Source organism: Dromiciops gliroides, chromosome 3, assembly GCF_019393635.1.
Source record: "Dromiciops gliroides isolate mDroGli1 chromosome 3, mDroGli1.pri, whole genome shotgun sequence".
Taxonomy (NCBI): Eukaryota; Metazoa; Chordata; class Mammalia; order Microbiotheria; family Microbiotheriidae; genus Dromiciops; species Dromiciops gliroides.
In genome coordinates, this window is record NC_057863.1 from 338,901,270 (window position 1) to 338,920,658 (window position 19,389).

At 43.6% G+C, this 19,389-nt stretch overlaps 1 protein-coding gene across 1 annotated transcript in view; it reads left to right on the forward strand.

Moving 5' to 3' along the window:
- IQCG (IQ motif containing G) overlaps positions 1-16,108 on the forward strand; it is a 75,139-nt gene extending 59,031 nt beyond the window's left edge. Inside the window, 2 exon segments of the mRNA XM_043990588.1 lie at positions 7,948-8,049; positions 15,609-16,108. Coding sequence (XP_043846523.1) covers positions 7,948-8,049; positions 15,609-15,737 — 231 coding nt within the window. The 3' untranslated portion in view covers positions 15,738-16,108.
- Positions 16,109-19,389: the final 3,281 nt, after the last annotated feature.

Consider the following 19,389-nt stretch of genomic DNA (forward strand, 5'->3'; position numbering starts at 1 on the left):
TGGAACCCTTCACCTGAATAGGGCATCTAGGGAGTGAGGAAACCACTTAGTTTTGGAGTGTTTTCTTGTGGTGGAGAGCTAGGGGAGGGAGTGGATGACGGAGGCTAGGGGTTTTCTGACACCTCACAGGTTATGGATCAGTTCCACTAGCTTTAAGTGGAATGAATGGGACCAGAAAGAAAAGTCCTGTTTCTTTTCTTTTTTTTTTTGTGGGGCATTTGGGGTTAAGTGCCCAGGGTCACACAGCTAGTAAGTCTCAAGTGTCTGATGCTGGATTTGAACTTAGGACCTCCTGGATTCAGGGCCAGTGCTCTGTCCACTGCGCCAACTAGCTGCCCCTAGAAAAGTCCTGTTTCATAACATGTAGCCCTTCTGCATTTGGTGTGAAGCCAAGATAAGGCCATGCCCAAGTTAAGGACAGAGGCTCGGCCACTTGAAATATTTGTTTGATTCAGACGCTATTTTGATGTTATGGTTTTGTTCCAGTTCATTCATTTTTTTAAAAAAAGGTTAGTCTTGGACACCAATCTGAACTGATTCCCTACATAGTTTTCATTTTAGAAAACTCCAACAAACATGAACAGCCAGACACGGATATTCAATTGTAAGATTTAGCAGTTGAAGTATGATAGATTTAAAATAACCCTTAATGGAAAAGTAATGAAAAACAGGTAACAAGCCATCGTGGGGTGATGCCAAGAGCCCTGGAGTGGGATGAAGAAGACCCATGTTCTCTCTGTCCCTTATTGGTTGTATGACCTTAAATGTTGGAGTTTTTGTTTGTTTTTTTAAATTACTAAGTATTTCCTATGTGCCAAGCACTGTGCTGAGTGCTTGGAAAAATGGAAAATGGAAAAATGAGATGGTCTTTGCTCCCAGGGATGTCCTAGCCTCATCGTGGGAGACAACAGACAAAGGAAAATCCATTTGTTGAAGGGCAGAGGGAAGGGCCTGGAAGTCCTTCACCACAGGGTGAAAGGTAGGGCAGATGGCAAGGTGCAAGGTGCTTCCTCTGGACATTTAACTTCTCTGGGCCTTACTTTCCTTATCTGTATATGGAAATGCCTGCCTCACAGAGGATTAGTAAGGATTAAATGAAATAATGGACATGAAAGTATTTTGTGAATTGTGAAATACTTAATGGTTCTATTTATAAAGCTTTATTGAATAGCTACAACAAATAATAATAAATACCTAAATTTCATATTATGGTCAACTAAATGGAAATAATTCCAAATAAATAGAAGCACATAATTTTGTAAGCAGAAATTCCACCCTCAACCTCCTCCCCACCTCATACAATGGAGGTACGCCTCTCTTGGGCAACTAGGTAGCCCCAGCAGACAGAGCACTGGGTCTAGAATCAGGATCAATCCAAACTCAGATGCCTTACTAGCTGTGTGACTCTCAGCAAGTCACTTCACCTCTGTTTGCCTCAATTTCTTCATCTGTAAAATGGGATGATAATAGCACCTCCCTTGCAGGGTTGTTGTGAGGATCAAATGAGATAATAATTGTAAAGCACTTAGCACAGTGCTTGACACATAGTAAGCACTATATAAAATTATTAAATCTGGAAGGGGCTTTTGCTAGAATTTATATAACATTTTTTCAGAGCACTTTACAAATATTATCTCATTTTATCCTTATAACAAGCCTGGGAGATAGATGCTATTGTTATCCCTATTTTTAATGTTCTTTTTGAGGGAACAGAAGGAGAGCTCGGGCAACTTGCTGGCTTCTCTCTGCCATCTTGGCTCTGCCCTCCTATTATCCCTATTTTTAAGATGAGGAAACATAGGTAGATAAAGGTAAGTGACTCGTCCAGGGTCATATAGCTAGTAAGTATCCAAGGCTGGATTTAAACCCATATTCCTTACTCTAAGTCCAGTGCTCTATCCACTGCTTACCTTGCTGCCAGGTAGTCCAACTCCCTCATTTTACAGATAAGGAAACTGAGGTCTAGAACCATGAAGTATATTGACAAGAAGCCCACAGCTAGGAAATGACAGAGCTAGAATGCAGACTCAGGTCTCTTGACCTCAAAAGTGTTATTTCTATGACATTAGTGTACAAATGAGCAGCTAGGTGGTGCAGCAGATAGCGTGCCAGGGCTGGAGATCATTCATCTTCATGAGTTCAAATCTGGCCTCAGATTTTAATCTAGTTGTGTGACCCTGGTCAAGTCACTTAACTCTGCTTGCCTCAGTTTCCTCATCTGTAAAATGAGCTGGAGAAGAAAATGGCAAACCACTTCATTATCTCTGCCAAGACCTCAAATGGGGTCTGAAGAGTCAGACACAACTGAAAATGGCTGAACAAAATATACAAATCAAAAAATTTCATGGATCCCCATATGAAAGTGTTTGACTATTAATATGCATCCCTGGAGAAAATACACAAACAAAAAGCTACTATAAATTCCATAATGCTTTACGTAAATATATACTTTATTAATCAGAAGAGTCAACATAGTATAGTCAAAGGAGAGCTGGTCTTGGATCCAGGAAGATGTGGGTTCACATATTGTTTCTGCCATATGTAGACCATGTGACTCTAGGTAAGTCACAATCTCCCACTAATGCTGATAACTCTCTAAGCCTAGGTGTAGAGAAGGAGCCAATTTTTAGAGGAAAAAGAAAAGCCTTATCAGGACTGCTGAAATCAGAGGTCTGGTCAGAAAAAACCCAACCAAACAGAATCTATATACATTTGAAAAGGAATTAAATATTTGCATTGAAGACATTTTTTACTCAGGCTAGAGAGTTGTAACTGAAGATCAGAATGACAAGGGTTGATGTACATATGGATGTTCCTGCCCGATCCATGGCCCCATGGCTGGCCTACGGGCTGAGAGACCCACCCTGTGGTCTGTCACTGCATGTTTGGTTTCTTTGGTCTGTGGTAGAGTAGAATTGCCGTTTCCTAAACATTTTTGAAGTGTATGTTTAGCTCTGTTACTCCCCTGTGAACAGTTATAAAAGTAATGTGGAAATAAACAAAGCATGGGCAGGGAAGGAGCAGTCAGGATTCCTGGCTTTGTGTGGGAAGTTGGATTAGAGGCCTTCAAGGTCTCTTCTGATTCCTGCAGCCTAGAAAATCTCACCACCTCTTCTCCAGTTATGCTGCTTCTAGTAATTGGTTCTCTGCCTCTTTTTTTTTTTTTGTGGGGCAATGGGGGTTAAGTGACTTGCCCAGGGTCACACAGCTAGTAAGTGTCTGAGGCCAAATTTGAGCTCAGGTCCTTCTGAATGCAGGGCCGGTGCTTTATCCACTGCGCCACCTAGCTGCCCCCATGCTTCTAGTAATTGGTAAAAAGAAGAGATCATCTTCACCAGAGCTAAAAAGAGAATAACTTTTACTGTTCTGTTCTAACCTCAGGAAAATACAAAGAAATTTCTTTAATTCTACTCTTCTTATAAATACATGGAAGGGAGTAAGGTGTAAGAAGACTGGTGAGATTGGAGGGGGCCAACTTGTGAAGGGGCTTTAAAAGCCCTGGATCCTGGAGGAGCTAGGGAGCCACTGAAGTTTATCAAATGGGGTAGGAGGAGTGACATGAGAAGTGATCTTTTATTGTTTGTTTCTTTGTTTGTTTTGGTGGGACAGTGGGGGTTAAGTGACTTGCCCAGGGTCACACAGCTAGTAAGTGTCAAGCGTCTGAGGCCAGATTTGAACTCAGGTACTCCTGAATCCAGGGCTGGTGCTCTATCTACTGCACCACCTAGCTGCCCTGAAGTGATCTTTTAAAAAAACAAATGTACTAAAATTTCTGTTTCCCCCCTCCTCCATGAGGGCTGTCTGCTTGAAAGTCACCTTGGGAACTGTACACTTTAAAACATTTAAAACACTCCAAACATTTGGGGACCTCTTCCTTTGGAAGTGCCTTCACAGCACGCTACACACAGGATCACAGATTGAGAGCTGCAAGAGACCCTTGTGAGTCTTCTGGTCCAACACCTTCCTTTATAAAATTTTGCAAGTGAAGTGTCCTGTGGCTTAATGCCACATAAGGCAGTAAGGGGCAAAACCAGGATTTGAATGCAGGCTTTTTGGTGCCAAAACACCATTTAAAGGTAGAGTTGATTTTTGGAAGGAGCCAAAATTCAGAGCTATATTTGATGAAAAACTTAGATGATCAAACTGTCTAATGATGTTTTTAGTTTTTACAGATAAGATATAACTAGAATAGAAGAAGACTTTTTCTCATGTGACTCATAATTTGGCTCTGAAGACATTTGCCAAAAGGAGTTCAGAAATGTTTAGAGTTATGTCAGCATAGGTGTAATAAGTGGGTGGCCTGTCAAGGTGGCTGCAATGGAGGACAACACTCAATTGGATAAGTTCTGGTATCTTTGTTAAATCATTTTTTTTTAACTTTATAAATAACTGTGTTCATTGCTATTTCAATCATTTACAGGTGAGCTCAAAATTTTAAATCAACCAACCTTCATTTATTAAGTGCTATGTGCCAAGAATTAAAAATTCCTCATATTGAAAGGTTTTAAAAATTAATTCAAGTGGGGGCAGCTAGATGGCGCAGTGGATAGAGCACCGGCCCTGGAGTCAGGAGTACCTGAGTTCAAATCCAGCCTCCGACACTTAATACTTACTAGCTGTGTGACCCTGGGCAAGTCACTTAACCCCAATTGCCTCACTAAAAAAAAAAAAAATTAATTCAAGTGAAAAAAACTTGTTTTATTCTATTCACAGTTCAGTTTTTTGTGCAGTTCCTATAAGAGGTTAATTACTTAGGTTGAATTTAACAAGTTATTATTATTATTATTTAGGTTGTGACCTTAAATTATTTTTTTTTTCTTCTTTTTTTTTTGTTTTGTTTTTGGCAGGGCAACGGGGGTTAAGTGACTTGCCCAGGGTCACACAGCTAGTAAGTGTCAAGTGTCTGAGGCCGGATTTGAACTCAGGTACTCCTGAATCCAGGACTGGTGCTTTATCCACTGCGCCACCTAGCTGCCCCTAAATGATTTTTTCAATCTTATTAGTATTTTTCCCCCATTTACATGTAAAGATAGCTTTCAACATTCACTTTTATAAAATTTTGAGTTCCAAATTTTTCTCCTTCCCTCCTTTGCTTGCTTCTCCCTTCCCCAAGATGGCAAGCAATCTGATATAGTCAACAAGCATTTTGTAAGCACCTGGTCCCTGCAAAAAATTGTGCTTGGTGCTAGAGACACAGATATGACTCTGAACCTGTTCTCTAGGAATTTATGGTCTAGGGAGGCAGGGAGAATAAACATATTCAAATAGACTATGCTTTGGAGAGTGAGATAAGTATGAGGGACAGGCCAAGCCAAAGTCAGATGAGAAGCTGGAGGAGGGCAGGACCACTTTTAGTTGGGAGGATCAGGAGAAGCTTCGTGGAGGAGGTGGCCTTTGGGTTGAACAGAGAAGCTGCATAGACTTCAACAGTTTGCTGTGGGGGCAGGGAAGAGGAATGGTGTGAGCATAGAATGGTGTGAGTGGTCCTGGAGAAAGAGAGAACCTCCTTTGGCTAGAATACAGAGTAGTAAGGTATGACAAGGGCTAGAGTGGTAAGCGGAATTCAGATTGTGAAGGGCCTCAAAAGGAAGATCAGCAACTTGTACTTGATTTGGTGGGCACTGAGAAACCACTGGAGGTTTTCTTTCTTTCTTTCTTTCTTTCTTTCTTTCTTTCTTTCTTTCTTTCTTTCTTTCTTTCTTTCTTTCTTTCCTTCCTTCCTTCCTTCCTTCCTTCCTTCCTTCCTTCCTTCCTTCCTTCCTTCCTTCCTTCCTTCCTTCCTTCCTTCCTTCTTTCTTTCTTTTGCAGGGCAATGGGGGTTATGTAACTTTCCCAGGGTCTCACCACTGGAGGTTTTCTAAGCAGATTAGGGAGATTGTTCAGACAGCATTGTGAATAGTTTGGAGAGGGACTAGCCTCGTGCTAGGGAGGTCAGAAAGCGATTGCAATATTGTAATAGTGTTTGAGCTAGGCTGGTTGCCTTGGCATGGAAATGAAGGGACTCACATGAGAGATATTGCTGAAATTGATTCAAAAGGACTTAGAGCTGATTAGACCTGAGGCCTGAGAAGAGTCAGATGAGACTCAAGTTGCCAGCCCGGGTGATGAGGAAATTATCACACCATTTAAACAAAAATAGAAGAGACGGACAGAGTTCAAGGAGGACGATGACGCATTCAGTTTTGGACACGAGATGTCCAGGAGGAAGTAGAGACCTAGATTTGGGAGGAAACTGAAAATGGTCATGTGAACTGGTAATGACAGAGCCCCGAGAAACATATGGGGTCACTAGGGGAGAGGGTATAGAAGAGACAAGGGCTGAGGACAGAACTCAGGGAAATAGCCTCATGTAAGCAGCAAGAAGACAATGAGGAGCCAGCAAAGGAAGGAGGCGGGCAGTTAGTCATGAGACCACAGTGTTTCAGGGACCCAGAGAGGAGGGGGATGAGTATCAACTATAGCAAATGCTTGAGAAAGGTCAGAAGGGAGGAGAACAGGAACCCCACCCCCTAACAATCATTGGATTCAGTAACTACAATGCCATCCCTGATCTTGGGGAGAGGAGTAGTAATAGTAGTAGTAGTGGTGGTGGTGTTAATAGTAGTGAAGGTGGTGATACTAGTGGTAGTAGAAGTAATGGTAGTAGTAGTAGTAGGCCTCCACCAGTTGCAGACGACCATGGATCAGCGCCTTGAAGAACCACAGGCCACAGTGTGGCTGTGCTGGAGTGTCCTCTCCAGGGTGCTGGCCTGGGCCGATCGATATGGAAAACAAGCTGTTGCCCATGCAGCAGGTTTTCCCTCTCTGCAACATTGGTGGATCCAAAGGAGAGGCAGAGCCAGTACAGTTCGGTGCCAGTGCCACTGCAGGAGTTGCCAGAGGGATGTGATGTCCAACATCCAACTGCCTAAGGGACTCCGGCTCCTGATTTTTCTTCGGGGTTAACTCCCGAAGCCTTTCTCATATATGGGTATAGCCGCAAGGCAGCGGATGTTTAAAATCAGGGTTCCTTCCCCATGGCGGGTTGCCTGCCAAGGCTAACGAGCCCCACCTGCCCAAAGCGACTGGTTTTAAGGCACCAGTGACTGGCCTTCGCCCCTCCTCCTGTTAGTAGAAACAGTTCCACCCCGAGAAGGCCAGGAGTTGGGCTTTAGTTATCAGAGGCTATTTGAGACACACGCCATTAGAGCATTTTATAGAGAGTGGGAGCTTATCCCCACTCCCACCCCGCATGACAAACCTTTGGAACCAGTAATGGTAGTAGTAATAGTAATAGTAGTGGTAGTGGGGTGGTAATAGTAGCAGCAGGAGGAGGAGGAGGCAGCTAGGTGGTGCAATAGATAGAGCACTGGGCCTGGAATCAGGAATACTCACAGTTCTTGAGTTCATATTTGGCCTCAGACATTTCCTAGCAGGGTGACCCTGGGCACATCACTCTACCTAGTTGGCCTCAGTTTGCTCATCTGGAAAATGAGCTGGAGAAGGAAATGGAAAACCACTCCAGTGTCTTTGCCAAGAAAACCTCAGATGGGGTCATGAAGAGTTGGACCCATCTGAACAACAACCACAAAAGCAACAACAACATGGTAACAGGAGAGTGGTGGGGACAGAGAGTGCAAGAGCTGAAGAGTGACCGGGTGGGACGTGGAGGATGTGAGCCCACCCTCTAGGTTCAATTCACCTCCACTGGGATGGATTTTAGGTTAAAAATGTAAGACCATGGGGCAGCTGGGCGGTACAGTGGATAGAGCACCGGCCCTGGAATCAGGAGGACCTGAGTTCAAATCTGGCCTCAGATGCTTGACACTTACTAACTGTGTGACCCTGGGCAAATCACTTAACCCCAATTGCCTCACTTAAATAAATAAATAAACTTTCAAAAAAACAACGTAAGACCGTGGTGTGGCCAACAATGCTGTAACATCTGATTGATGTATGTCTTTGCAGCTAAGGGAGTTTGAACAGGTCATTATTGAGGATCGACTAGAGAAGGAGAAGGCCAGGAAGAAGATAGAACAGGATGCCCTGGAACTGAAGAGCATCATAAAGGTAGAAAGTGAAACTTTTTTAACATGCATAATAATGGCCCCTTTTTTTTGGCCCCAAAGAAGATATTTAATAAAGAACCTCTCCCTGATTATTTTCAGAAATGTCATGCTAAAGATAGGGAATAAAATGTCAGCTTTTTTAAAAATGTTGGTTACTTTTACTGAACCAGTTTTCTCCACCCCACTTTTTTTTCTTATAAAAGTATTTTATTATTTTCCAGTTACATGTAGAGAGTTTTCAACATTTGTTTTTATAAGATTTCTAGTTCCAAATTTTTCTCTCTCCCCCCTCCCCAAGACAGAAAGCAATCTGATATAGGTTATATATGTACAATCCCATTAAACACATTTCTGCATTAGTCATGTTGTGAAAGAAGAATCAGAACACAAGGGAAAAAAGAAAAAAGAAAACCAAAAAAAGTAAAACAGTATGGTTCGATCTGCATTCAGAATCCACAGTTATTTTTTTCTGGATATGGAGAACATTTTCCATCATGAGTTCTTTGGAATTGTCTTGCATCAAATAATGGCCTTTTAATAAAAAGTCATAGCAGGCAGCTAGGTGGCGCAGTGGGTAAAGCACTGGCTCTGGATTCAGGAGTACCTGAGTTCAAATCCGGCCTCAGACACTTGACACTTACTAGCTGTGTGACCCTGGGCAAGTCGCTTAACCCCCATTGCCCCACAAAAAAACAAAAACAAAAATAAAAAGTCATAGCTAGCCCAGTCACTGAGTGATAGAATTATTACCAGTGGGACTATAGGCCGGAAAGGAGCAACAGCCTTGAGCACAAGAAGACCAAGTTCATTCTGAGTGGTGGGAGAGGAGGAGCATGGGGGGAAGGGGAGGTCAGGCCTCTTTCACTCTGTCTCTTTCTGACTCACTATGTCCTTGCCCAAGAGCAAAACTTCAGGACATCTCTCAAACAAACTTAGGGTTCCTTAAGGGAAAACCTCCAGATCTAATTCATGGCCAAGAGCTCCCCTACATGCGAATGAAAAGGTCCCTTCTAGAATATATAGTATATGAGGTATAAGACAGCAGGTGATTTCTTCCACCACAGAAAGAATCTTTTGCTTGTGATGTAAAAGATTCAGAGATGCATCCAAAGAAATACGAAAAACACAAACCACTCATTGAATCCATTACACTCATTCTGTTCTTCAGGAAAGGTAAAAACAAACAAAATAAACAAAACTCCTTACAGGGACTGCTAACAGATATTTAGGATACTTCACATTGGTTTCAAACCCACTGTTGACAGGGGAAAGGGAATGGGGTGGGATGGCCTGACTCAGACCAGCCCCCTTTTAGTTCAAGTTTGACGTTGGGACAAAAAGAACCACTTGTATGTCACTGAACAGTTAACAAAAGGAGTTTTGCTTAACCAGGACACATGAAGGATATTCAGTGAGGATGTGTCCCCAGCCCCATCTCTGCCCATCTCTGCCCATCTCCTTATGGACATCTGGTCAGCTGGGTAGGATATTAGATGTGGTGATTTGTTTGGTCTTAGTACATCCTCCAAGTTTCAGGAGGGCCAAGACCTCATGGGGGTGGCCAGGAAGCCACCTCAGGATGGACAGAGGCTACCACAAAGGTCTGTCCAGGGAGACACAGCTTAAGCCTTGGATAATCACATCGTTTCCTTTTTTTTTTTTTTGCTGGGCAATGGGGGTTAAGTGACTTGCCCAGGGTCACACAGCTAGTAAGTGTCAAGTGTCTGAGGCCGGATTTGAACTCAGGTAATTCTGAATCCAGGGCCGGTGCTTTATCCACTGCACCACCTAGCTGCCCCACATCATTTCCTTTTAAGGAAAGCAATATAACCTATGCTGGGGGTGGTGGTGGGGGGAGGTTATACTCTGGCCTATCATACCTGCCCTGTCCGAGCACCTTCCAAGAAAAGGACCTCTGGCCAGCTAGAACCGATCAACTACAGGATGATCTGGTAGTGGCCATCTTCTCCAAACGGCTCTATTCCCTCAGATTGGTTGGCTTTTGATTTTGGACCTCTGGAACTCTTGACTCATGGAAGCTTCTTCCAAGGCTAGAAATATCCATTGTGCAAGAACACTGCTTACTGACCTGGACTGCAGGAAGAAAGCAGCAAACAGAAGAAGGCACCAGGAATTTAGGTTCGCCTAGACCAGCATACATGGTCCTTCTGCCATGGGCATGTAGCCATAATTGCTGCTTGTAGGGGGTGGGGAGAGAAACGCCTCCCCCCCCAACCCACTTGCTGGAGTCAGAGAAACAGAAGAGTCACCAAAGGAAGGGCTCCCAAAAGGGAAGTAGAAACTTTCTTCTTGCTCCACTTAGGGGCCACAAAATAGATGACTTCTCCTTAGCCAGCCAACAATTATCTTTTACATAACACTTCCCCCCCCCCCCGAAGCACCCAGCATGGGGGTGAGGGCATCTGTCTGGAGTTGCTGCATCAGCCCCCCCACACACAAAGCAAAAGGGGCCATCGCCACTGCAGAGAACAAGCCTTCTGCATGAGAAAGATACTTGCAGGAAATACAGACGTGCTGTGAATGATAGTGAAACTCAGTACTATTTTCTTCCATAATCCAACCACTTACATCATAGTTATTTTGGAAGAGAAGAGCAAATTGGGAAGGGAAGCCACTGTGGAGGAAAAAAAGAGGTGATTAGAAGTTGTAGTGGGGGGGTGCAGCTAGATGGTGCAGTGGATAGAGCACCGGCCCTGGAGTCAGGAGTACCTGAGTTCAAATCTGGCCTCAGACACTTAACACTTACTAGCTGTGTGACCCTGGGCAAGTCACTTAACCCCAACTGCCTCACTTAAAAAAAAAAAAAAAAGAAGTTGTAGTGGAAGGGAACATTAGATGAGGTAGATCCATTGCAGTTGGCCGCCTGGATGATCTTTGCTGATTTCTGCCTTCATCACTTCAAAAATATTCACTATGTAATATTACAACAACTTGTGCTGAATTCACTTGTTTTACTGGACTTGGCATTGAGTTAAAAAGATTTTGACACATATTCTATAATTCTTCATCATGACACTACACTTTTGTCACATTGGATATTAAGTGTACCTTTGACAAACGGTCCATTTTTCTAAATCTAGTCTCAATTGAAGTCCATAGTTTTTCAATGCAGTATAAACCAAATGAGTCCCCAAGCCCATGAAGCATATTTATCTTCATCTCTTGTATGATATTTTTAACCTTTTGTGAGAAGTACCATGCTCTAAGGAGGCATTTAGGTGGTTCAGTGGATAGAGGGTGGGGCCTAGAGTCAGGAAGACCTGAGTTCATATCTAGTCTCAGAAACTTACTAGTTGTGTGACCATGGGCAAGTCACTTAACTTCTGTGTGCCTTAATCCTCTGGAGAAGGAAAAAAAAAACACTCCAGTGTCCTTGCTAAGGAAACCCTATAGACAGTATGGTCCACAGGGGTCACAAAAAGCCAGACATGACTGAATGACTGAACAACAAAAACAACACCATGTTATAAGGTCATGCTGTAGTATCCCACCTCCACTGGGAAATTTCTGTAACTTTTGAGCACTTCTGCTTCTCAGTATACATACATAGTGTTTATAAGTTCTGAAAGTCCTTTTTCCAACTCCTGGCCCCAGAGAATGAGGCTGGCTATATCTCCCCCCAGGGGAGTACTTATTTTTTTCTTTTTCTTTTTTTGTTTTTTTTTTGTTTTTTGCAGGGCAATGAGGGTTAAGTGACTTGCCCAGGGTCACACAGCTAGCTAGTAAGTGTTAAGTGTCTGAGGCCAGGTTTGAACTCAGGTCCTCCTGATTCCAGGGTCGGTGCATTATCCACTGCCCCCAGGGGAGTACTTCTGAGGAGTTCGGGTGACTTCTGATGCTGTTGACTCAAGCCTCTATTCCAGTGGGTTCTCCCCAACATCAATTGCCAGTTACAATTATATATCATTGATCCAGTGATTAGCAGGATCATTTAACCAATTAACATCAATTAGCTTTTACAAAAGGATATTTCCTGATAAAATATATCGAGGACAACCAGTTCCTCCCAATACCAAGGAGCACTTGGTCTCGAGGGAGAGTGAGCTCAAACTTAAAGCAGTTGCTACAAAGCATTCACCTCCACCAAGTTCACTTTTGAATTAGATATAGCCAATGGAAGAGTTATTCCCACTTAGCTACCACACAGTGTCAAGCAGGTCAGCTTCAGTCCTCACTGGGCTTGGTTTCCCGTACACTCTGGTATGAACTTCAGGTCCTGGACCCCTGGCACTTTTCCCCAGCGGGACCCTACAAATGCAAAGGGTCCAATGTTTATTCCAGATAAGGCCCTACATGAAGCCTATATAAGACTTTGGGAGTCCTTATCCCAAGTCACTCTTGCACTGGTCCCCAGAGTGAGACTGGTTGTAGACTCTTTAGTTCTTTATCACAGCTTCTACTTTTATGGGCAGGTCAGTTTCTACAAGGCTGCCTCTTCCTCTCAGGGTTCTGGGGGTGCCCCTGAGGCATCGAATTCAGAAGGGAAACCACTTCCCTGATCCTTTTTTGGGGGGGAGGACAGTACTTAGCTTACACAACAAGTTTAGCTCCTTCCCACATACGCTAATTACACAAAAGACTGTCACAAAACAGATAGAGAGTAAGCCCATATATCCAAGCAAAACAATAAAAAGAAATCAGAGAAGTTCTACAGATTAGAATACGCCAGAGGATACATCAGTGTGAATAAATTCTTTATCTTGAAGTGAGATGGGGGCAACTAGGTGGTGCAGTGGATAGAGCACTGGCCCTGGAGTCAGGAGTACCTGAGTTCAATTCCGGCCTCAGACACTTAACACACACTTACTAGCTGTGTGACCCTGGGCAAGTTACTTAACCCCAATTGCCTCACTAAAAAAAAATTAAAAATAAAAATAAAATATCTTGAAGTGAGATAAGAATGCAGGTCAAATCAGGAGAGAGAAAATTATTTCACCCAAAGTCTCAGCAGTTTCTAGAGTTGTAAGCCCTGGAGTTAAATAGGTGTGATGGGACCAGCTTTCCACAACTGTCCATGGCTTTGAAGGTTTCAGGCTTCCATTCAAAAGTTGTTCTCTGTCTGTCTGTCTGTCTCTTCTCCCTTCTTGCCATCTCTTGGCACTGCAGGGAGAACTCCAATGTAGGGAGGGACTATATATTAGGGTAAAAGGAAAACAGAGGGCCTTAAACTTGTGCAAAGTGCAGGAACAGGTAGTTCTTTCACTCATTACCAAGTTCCAATCACCCCTGATGAAATTATTTTCCCTCTCCTGATTTGACCTGCAATTTTATCTCGCTGAAGAACTTAGTCACACTTCTGTATCCTCTGGTATATTCAAGCTGAAGCTCCAAACAGGGCAAACTTGGGATGTGGGTTTGGTTCTGTTGCTTAGACCCAAAAGGACATCATCAGCACCTTACAGATCTCAGTCGAGGAGGTCAGCTGTCAGACTCTGCCTTGGATAAGACCATTTTGAGAACACTGAAAATTTACAAGTCCTCAGCCTGTGATGTTCCTGAGTTCAAATCCGACCTCAGACACTTGACAATTAACTAGCTGTGTGGCCCTGGAACAGTCACTTAACCCCCATTGTCCCACCAAAAACAAACAATAAAACTACCTCACCAAAAAAAGAAAAAGAAAAAGAAAAGCAAATGCATTGATGAGGGCTCCCACAGAATACCTTGCATTTGGGGCAGTGGTCCTCTGGAGAGTTTAGTGGTCCAGATGAGGGCCACTGATGCCAGAATTTGGGCTGCTGACCAGTGGTGCAGTTCTGATGTAAGTATGGAGCAGAGAACCTTTAAAAGGCAGACCCTAACTTATATGAACTGATGTTGAGTGAGATGAGCAGAACGTTGTACACGGTATCAACAGCATTGTGTGATGATCAACTGTGATAGACTTAACTCTTCTCAGCAATATAATGATCCAAGATAATTCCAAAGGACTCAGGATGGAAAATGCTCTCCAAATCCAGAAAAAAAGAACTGTGCAATCTAGATTCAGATTGAACCATACAGTTTCTACTTTTTTTGTTTTTGTTTTTGTTTTTATTTTTTCTTTTCCCCTTGTGTTCCGATTCTTCTTTCACAACATGACTAATGCAGAAATAAGTTTAATGTGATTGTACATATATAACCTAGATCAGATTGCTTTCTGTCTTGGGGAGGGGAGAAGGAAGGGAGAGAGAAAAATTTGGAACTAGAAATCTTATAAAAACAAATGTTGAGGGGCGGCTAGGTGGCACAGTGAATAAAGCACTGGCCCTGGATTCAGGAGTACTTGAGTTCAAATCTGGCCTCAGACACTTGACGCTTACTAGCTGTGTGACCCTGGGCAAGTCACTTAACCCCATTGCCCTGCCAAAAAAACCCCAAAAAACTCAAATGTTGAAAACTATCTCTACATGTAACTAGAAAATAATAAAATACTTTTATGATTTAAAAAAAAGGCAGACCCTAGACACTGAAGCAAGGCAGACATCCTTTGCCCAGGCTATGGCAGTTCTGCCTTAGCAGAGCTTCGGTGAAACACAGGTACTTGGGTGCCCACAGTGACTGTTTCTTCAAGTAGCCAACACTTTACAGTCAATATGGGGTGTGTGGGGTGTTCAGAGAGGACTAGCACCCCTAGAGTGAGGGCTCTGAATCTTTTTCAAGGCCGCTCACCCACCTTTGGTGTCTACATTCACCCAACTCTCACCTGAGATTCCAAGTTGCTCTGGCAATGGTAGCAGCCACACTATTTCTCCAAGCACTCAGGACTTTACAGTCAAGATAAGAAAGCTAGGGGGCAGCTAGGTGGCACAGTGGATAAAGCACCAGCCCTGGATTCAGGAGTACCTGAGTTCAAATCTGGCCTCAGATACTTGACACTTACTAGCTGTGTGACCCTGGGCAAGTCACTTAACCCTCATTGCCCTGCAAAAAAAAAAAAAAAAAGATAAGAAAGCTAGATGAAGAACAGTATCATCTTTAGTACTGGTTACTCTACTCCCTGCCTTTTCCCTTCTTGTGTTTTATTTGATCTTGGAGGATTGGTGGGAACAGCTCTTATTTAGATCAGTGGAATCCAGAGTGTAAGATATAAGAAAAGGCTCACAGGGCACGACACCACAAGTGACCCACGGGAGTCTTTAAGACTGGCCACATTCTTAGGCATGGCAGTAAAAAGTGGCAGCCAATTTGGGAAACAAATGGATCTGATCTTTGCAGTCTTAGTGAGCCAATCGTTCAGGATTAAGGGAGAGCTGATTACAGAACAGCATGATACACTTTGCCCTTCAAAGGGCAAAAGAAATGGACTGATCAAAGTTCAGAAAAATCTGACCAGAAAGTCCAAAGCTGAGTCCTGTACACCATACCATACCACACCACACAGTGGGAGATGCATTCTCCAAGAACATGATCACATTGCACTGCTACTCCTCCCCTGGGCCTATGCTTATATTCAGATAATAGGTTTTCAGGAATAATTCCTAGTCGTGAAAAATGATACTTGTTGTTGGGGACATCACTAACATCCCCATACCACCTCTTCTCTCCTCCACCTTCTAGCTTCAGGCCTGGTGGAGAGGCACCATGATCCGAAGAGAACTTGGCAATTTCAAGATGCCAAAGAAGGAAAAAGATGATGGCAAGGGTGCAAAAGGCAAAGGGAAGAAGCCCGTAAAGAAGAGAAGATGATGGTGCTCTTTCTGGCTTTTTCTTTTCTTCTTTCAGGGGGTTGGGAAGTAGAAAGGAGGAATTAAAAGGGGCAAACACCTCACCAGCCGATGTTATTTCTTATCTAAACAACCTCCTGGGGAGGGTGAGGACTGAACAAAGATCCTTGATGACTTCACATTATTATTATTATTTTTTAATTGAGTCCTGAAATAATTTGATTTTTTTTTTTACTGGGATGTTAGGACAAAATTTGGATTTTTCTGTCGATTTAGTGCCTTATATAATCTGACCGTACATCGAGAAGGACCTTTTCTAGGGGTTGTAGGAAGACTTCTTTCTCTTTTGACACCAGTACAGCAAGGACAGACAATTTCTGTGCCCGTTTACAGTGAAATTGTTTAATGACAACGCACTAAAAGTACAGGAGTTAATATTGTGTCTGTGTCTGTGTCTAATTTTATTCCAACTCATCTAGAAGAAAAATTCTTCCAGTAGTTTAGCCTAGCAATACAGAACAAGAATGAATTTAGGGGCTACCCCCAGCCCACAAATGTGTTTGTTGTGTCGTCTTGTCTCTATGGTGTACTGTGCATTTCAGTCTCTTTCTGTTAAATCACCTTGTTCTAGTTCTCCTTCCCCTGAAGCTTCCTCCATTGAAGCCTGTCTCATGGTTCCTTCTCTCTGTGCTCCCTGAACTAGATCCCCTCAAGAGCACTATTCAACTCGCTCACCCACCCTGTGTTTGTAGGGGCCATCTCAACAGTCTCCACTCTGGCCCTTGTCCTTCCTGGAGATGAGTGAATTACTGGCAGCAGGCACGTCTGCTGTGGCCAAATGCATTCCCTGCCTGGCCCAAAGACCTACCAGGGTGTCTTCAGAGAGATGATGATGTTGAAAGTGCATCATCAGGGCAGTGAGGTGGTGCAGTGGATAAAGCACCAGGCCTGGATTCAGAAGGACCTGAGTTCAAATCCGACCTCAGACACTTGACACATACTAGCTGTGTGACCCTGGGCAAGTCACTTAACCCTCATTGCCCTGTGCCCCCCCCCCCAAAAAAAAAAAGAAAAAGAAAGTGCATCATCACATTGGGTCATTCTGGTCTATGCCTCTGTCAACTGACTGATACGGGTCCTCTGTTGTCTGGACAGAAATGGTTAGCATGGTATTGCCCCCAGGCAAATAAAGGAGGTGGGATATGGGGGTAATAAAGTGCCATTATCACAGTGTGTTCTGATGGGATCTCTAATTATGGGGATTATTTTATGGTTGAGGGGAAAGCAGGGACCTGGTATAGAGCAGTAAGTGGTTCGTATTTTCCACAGGACGCTTTCTGATGTTAACGTCGCTTTTTAAAGCCTAAACTAGGAAACTGTTAATAGTTTCCCAGACAGAAGTTTGAAAATCGTTACTATCCTCTGGAAGGTTTGAAGCCGTACCATAATGGAGAACAGGATTTTCTGGCATTCAAAATATGTGCAGTCATAAAATGTAGTGGGTTTTATTATTTTTTTTTTGGTAAGGCAATTGGGGTTAAGTGACTTACCCAGGGTCACACAGTTAAGTGTCAAGGGTCTGAAGTCACATTTGAACTCAGGTCCTGAATCCAAGGCCGGTGCTCTATCTACTGTGCCACCTAGCTGCCCCCATAAAATGTAGTATTAAAAATACTCCTTGGATGGCAGCTACATGGAGCAGTGGATAAAGCACCAGCCCTGGATTCAGGAGAACCTGAGTTCAAATTCAGCCTTAGACGCTTCACACTTAACTAGCTGTGTGACCCTGGGCAAGTCACTTAACCCTCATTACCCCCCCCCAATACTCCTATATGCACCCCCTTGCTTGTACTTCAGGTGGTTTACTTCAATTCTTTCTGTAAAGAGGGTAGTAACTTTAGTGTTGGCAAAAAAGCAAAACAAAAGTCATGAATTGAACCAAACAAATTTTATTTATGCCTTTTGTTTTTGTTTTCAAATCATAGTCATTTCTGGATACACCTTCCCCTCCTTTTCCCCTTCCCCTGCCCCTGAGCCCTACCTTGTAAGAAAGAAAAAAACCCAAAAACTAACTGATTCAGTAATGGTGCCTCATAATGTATGCAGTATTCTGTACCTAGAGTCCCCCACTTCTCTGCTGAAAAGGAGGGGGTACTAGATCTAAAGTGGTTATTATACATCATCTCCTAGCTAAGTCTCCTGGACACCTCGGGCCACATCACCACCAGGCTTGTATGGAATCGGCACCAGGACACAGCCTCCCTTTGACCTGAAACACACCACCTCTTGCTCCTGATTACTGCAGGACAGGCTTTCAAATGCCTGGACACAACCACATGGCAGGCAAGTGAAGTGCCAAAACCTTGGGGCTCAACCCTTCTTCATGAGTGGGCCTCACTGTTACCCTGAATGAGTTTACTCATTCCCCAGCTGGTTAGCATATTCCCATCCCCCCCTTGTCTTGTTGTACCTGCGATGCTGACTCTTTGACTATTGGAAGAACAATCCCCCTTCCCTGACTCCAGCTGTCTGCTCCCTCATTCTCATCTATCCCAGCCCTATGCCTGTGCTTGGCTAGGCTTGGCTCAGGCCATTCCTCCGGCACTTAGGTTCTATGTTGGAATGAAATGAAGCATTTGTAGGTCATTCCAGACTTAACAAAAGTAGATCGCTTACTTAAAGGATAGCCCACAAAAGTACAGCACTTAGGTTTTGCCCTGAGGCAAGATAACGGGACTATTTGCCATGTGGGATAGGTGAGTTCTCCAACTGGTATAAGGAGCCTGTTGGGTAGAGAGTAACCACTTGTCCTTAAGTGAGGATTCCCAACACAATATGAAATTATGATTCCCATGTCGAAACTGACAATGGATCAGGCATCAATCTGTTTATTCAGTTCAGCAGAGGGCATGTGATGTCTCTAACAAGCTGCTTCACAAACAACTATATGTGGGAGGTGCATCAGCAAAATTCCTCCACTGGTTTTGACTCCAAAGTGGGAGAGAGGCTTTGATCATCTAGTTCTGTTCTCCCCATGCTCCAGGTCTTTGACTAGGTCCATAGCCACTACCCTGGAATCAGTTTATATGAAGACGGGTCAAACATTTATTAAGCACTTATGTGAAAGACAGCTAGGTGGTGCAGTGGATAGAGCAATGCTCTGGGAATCAGGAAGACTCAACTTCCTGAGTTCAAATTTGGCCTCAGATGCTTACTAGCTGTATGATACTGGGCAAGTCACTTAACCCTGTCATCTGCCAAATGAGCTGGAGAAGGAAATGACAAACCACTCCAGTATCTTTGCCAAGAAAACCCCAAATGGAGTCACGGAGAGTCAGAGTCAGACACAACTGAACTGACTCAACAACATGTGAAAGACATTGTACTAAGTGATGAGGATACAAAGAGAGCTTGCCACCAGAAGGCTACTAAGCAGGGTGGAGGGGAGAGGGAGACAAGATATGTACAGGTTAAATGGGAGATAATCAACAGAGGGAAGGCAATGAGATTAAAGGAGATCAAGAAAGACTTTTTTTTTTTAGTGAGGCAATTGGGGTTAAGTGACTTGCCCAGGGTCACACAGCTAGTAAATGTTAAGTGTCTGAGGCCAGATTTGAACTCAGGTCCTCCTGACTCCAGGGCTGGTGCTCTATCCACTGCGCCACCTAGCTGTG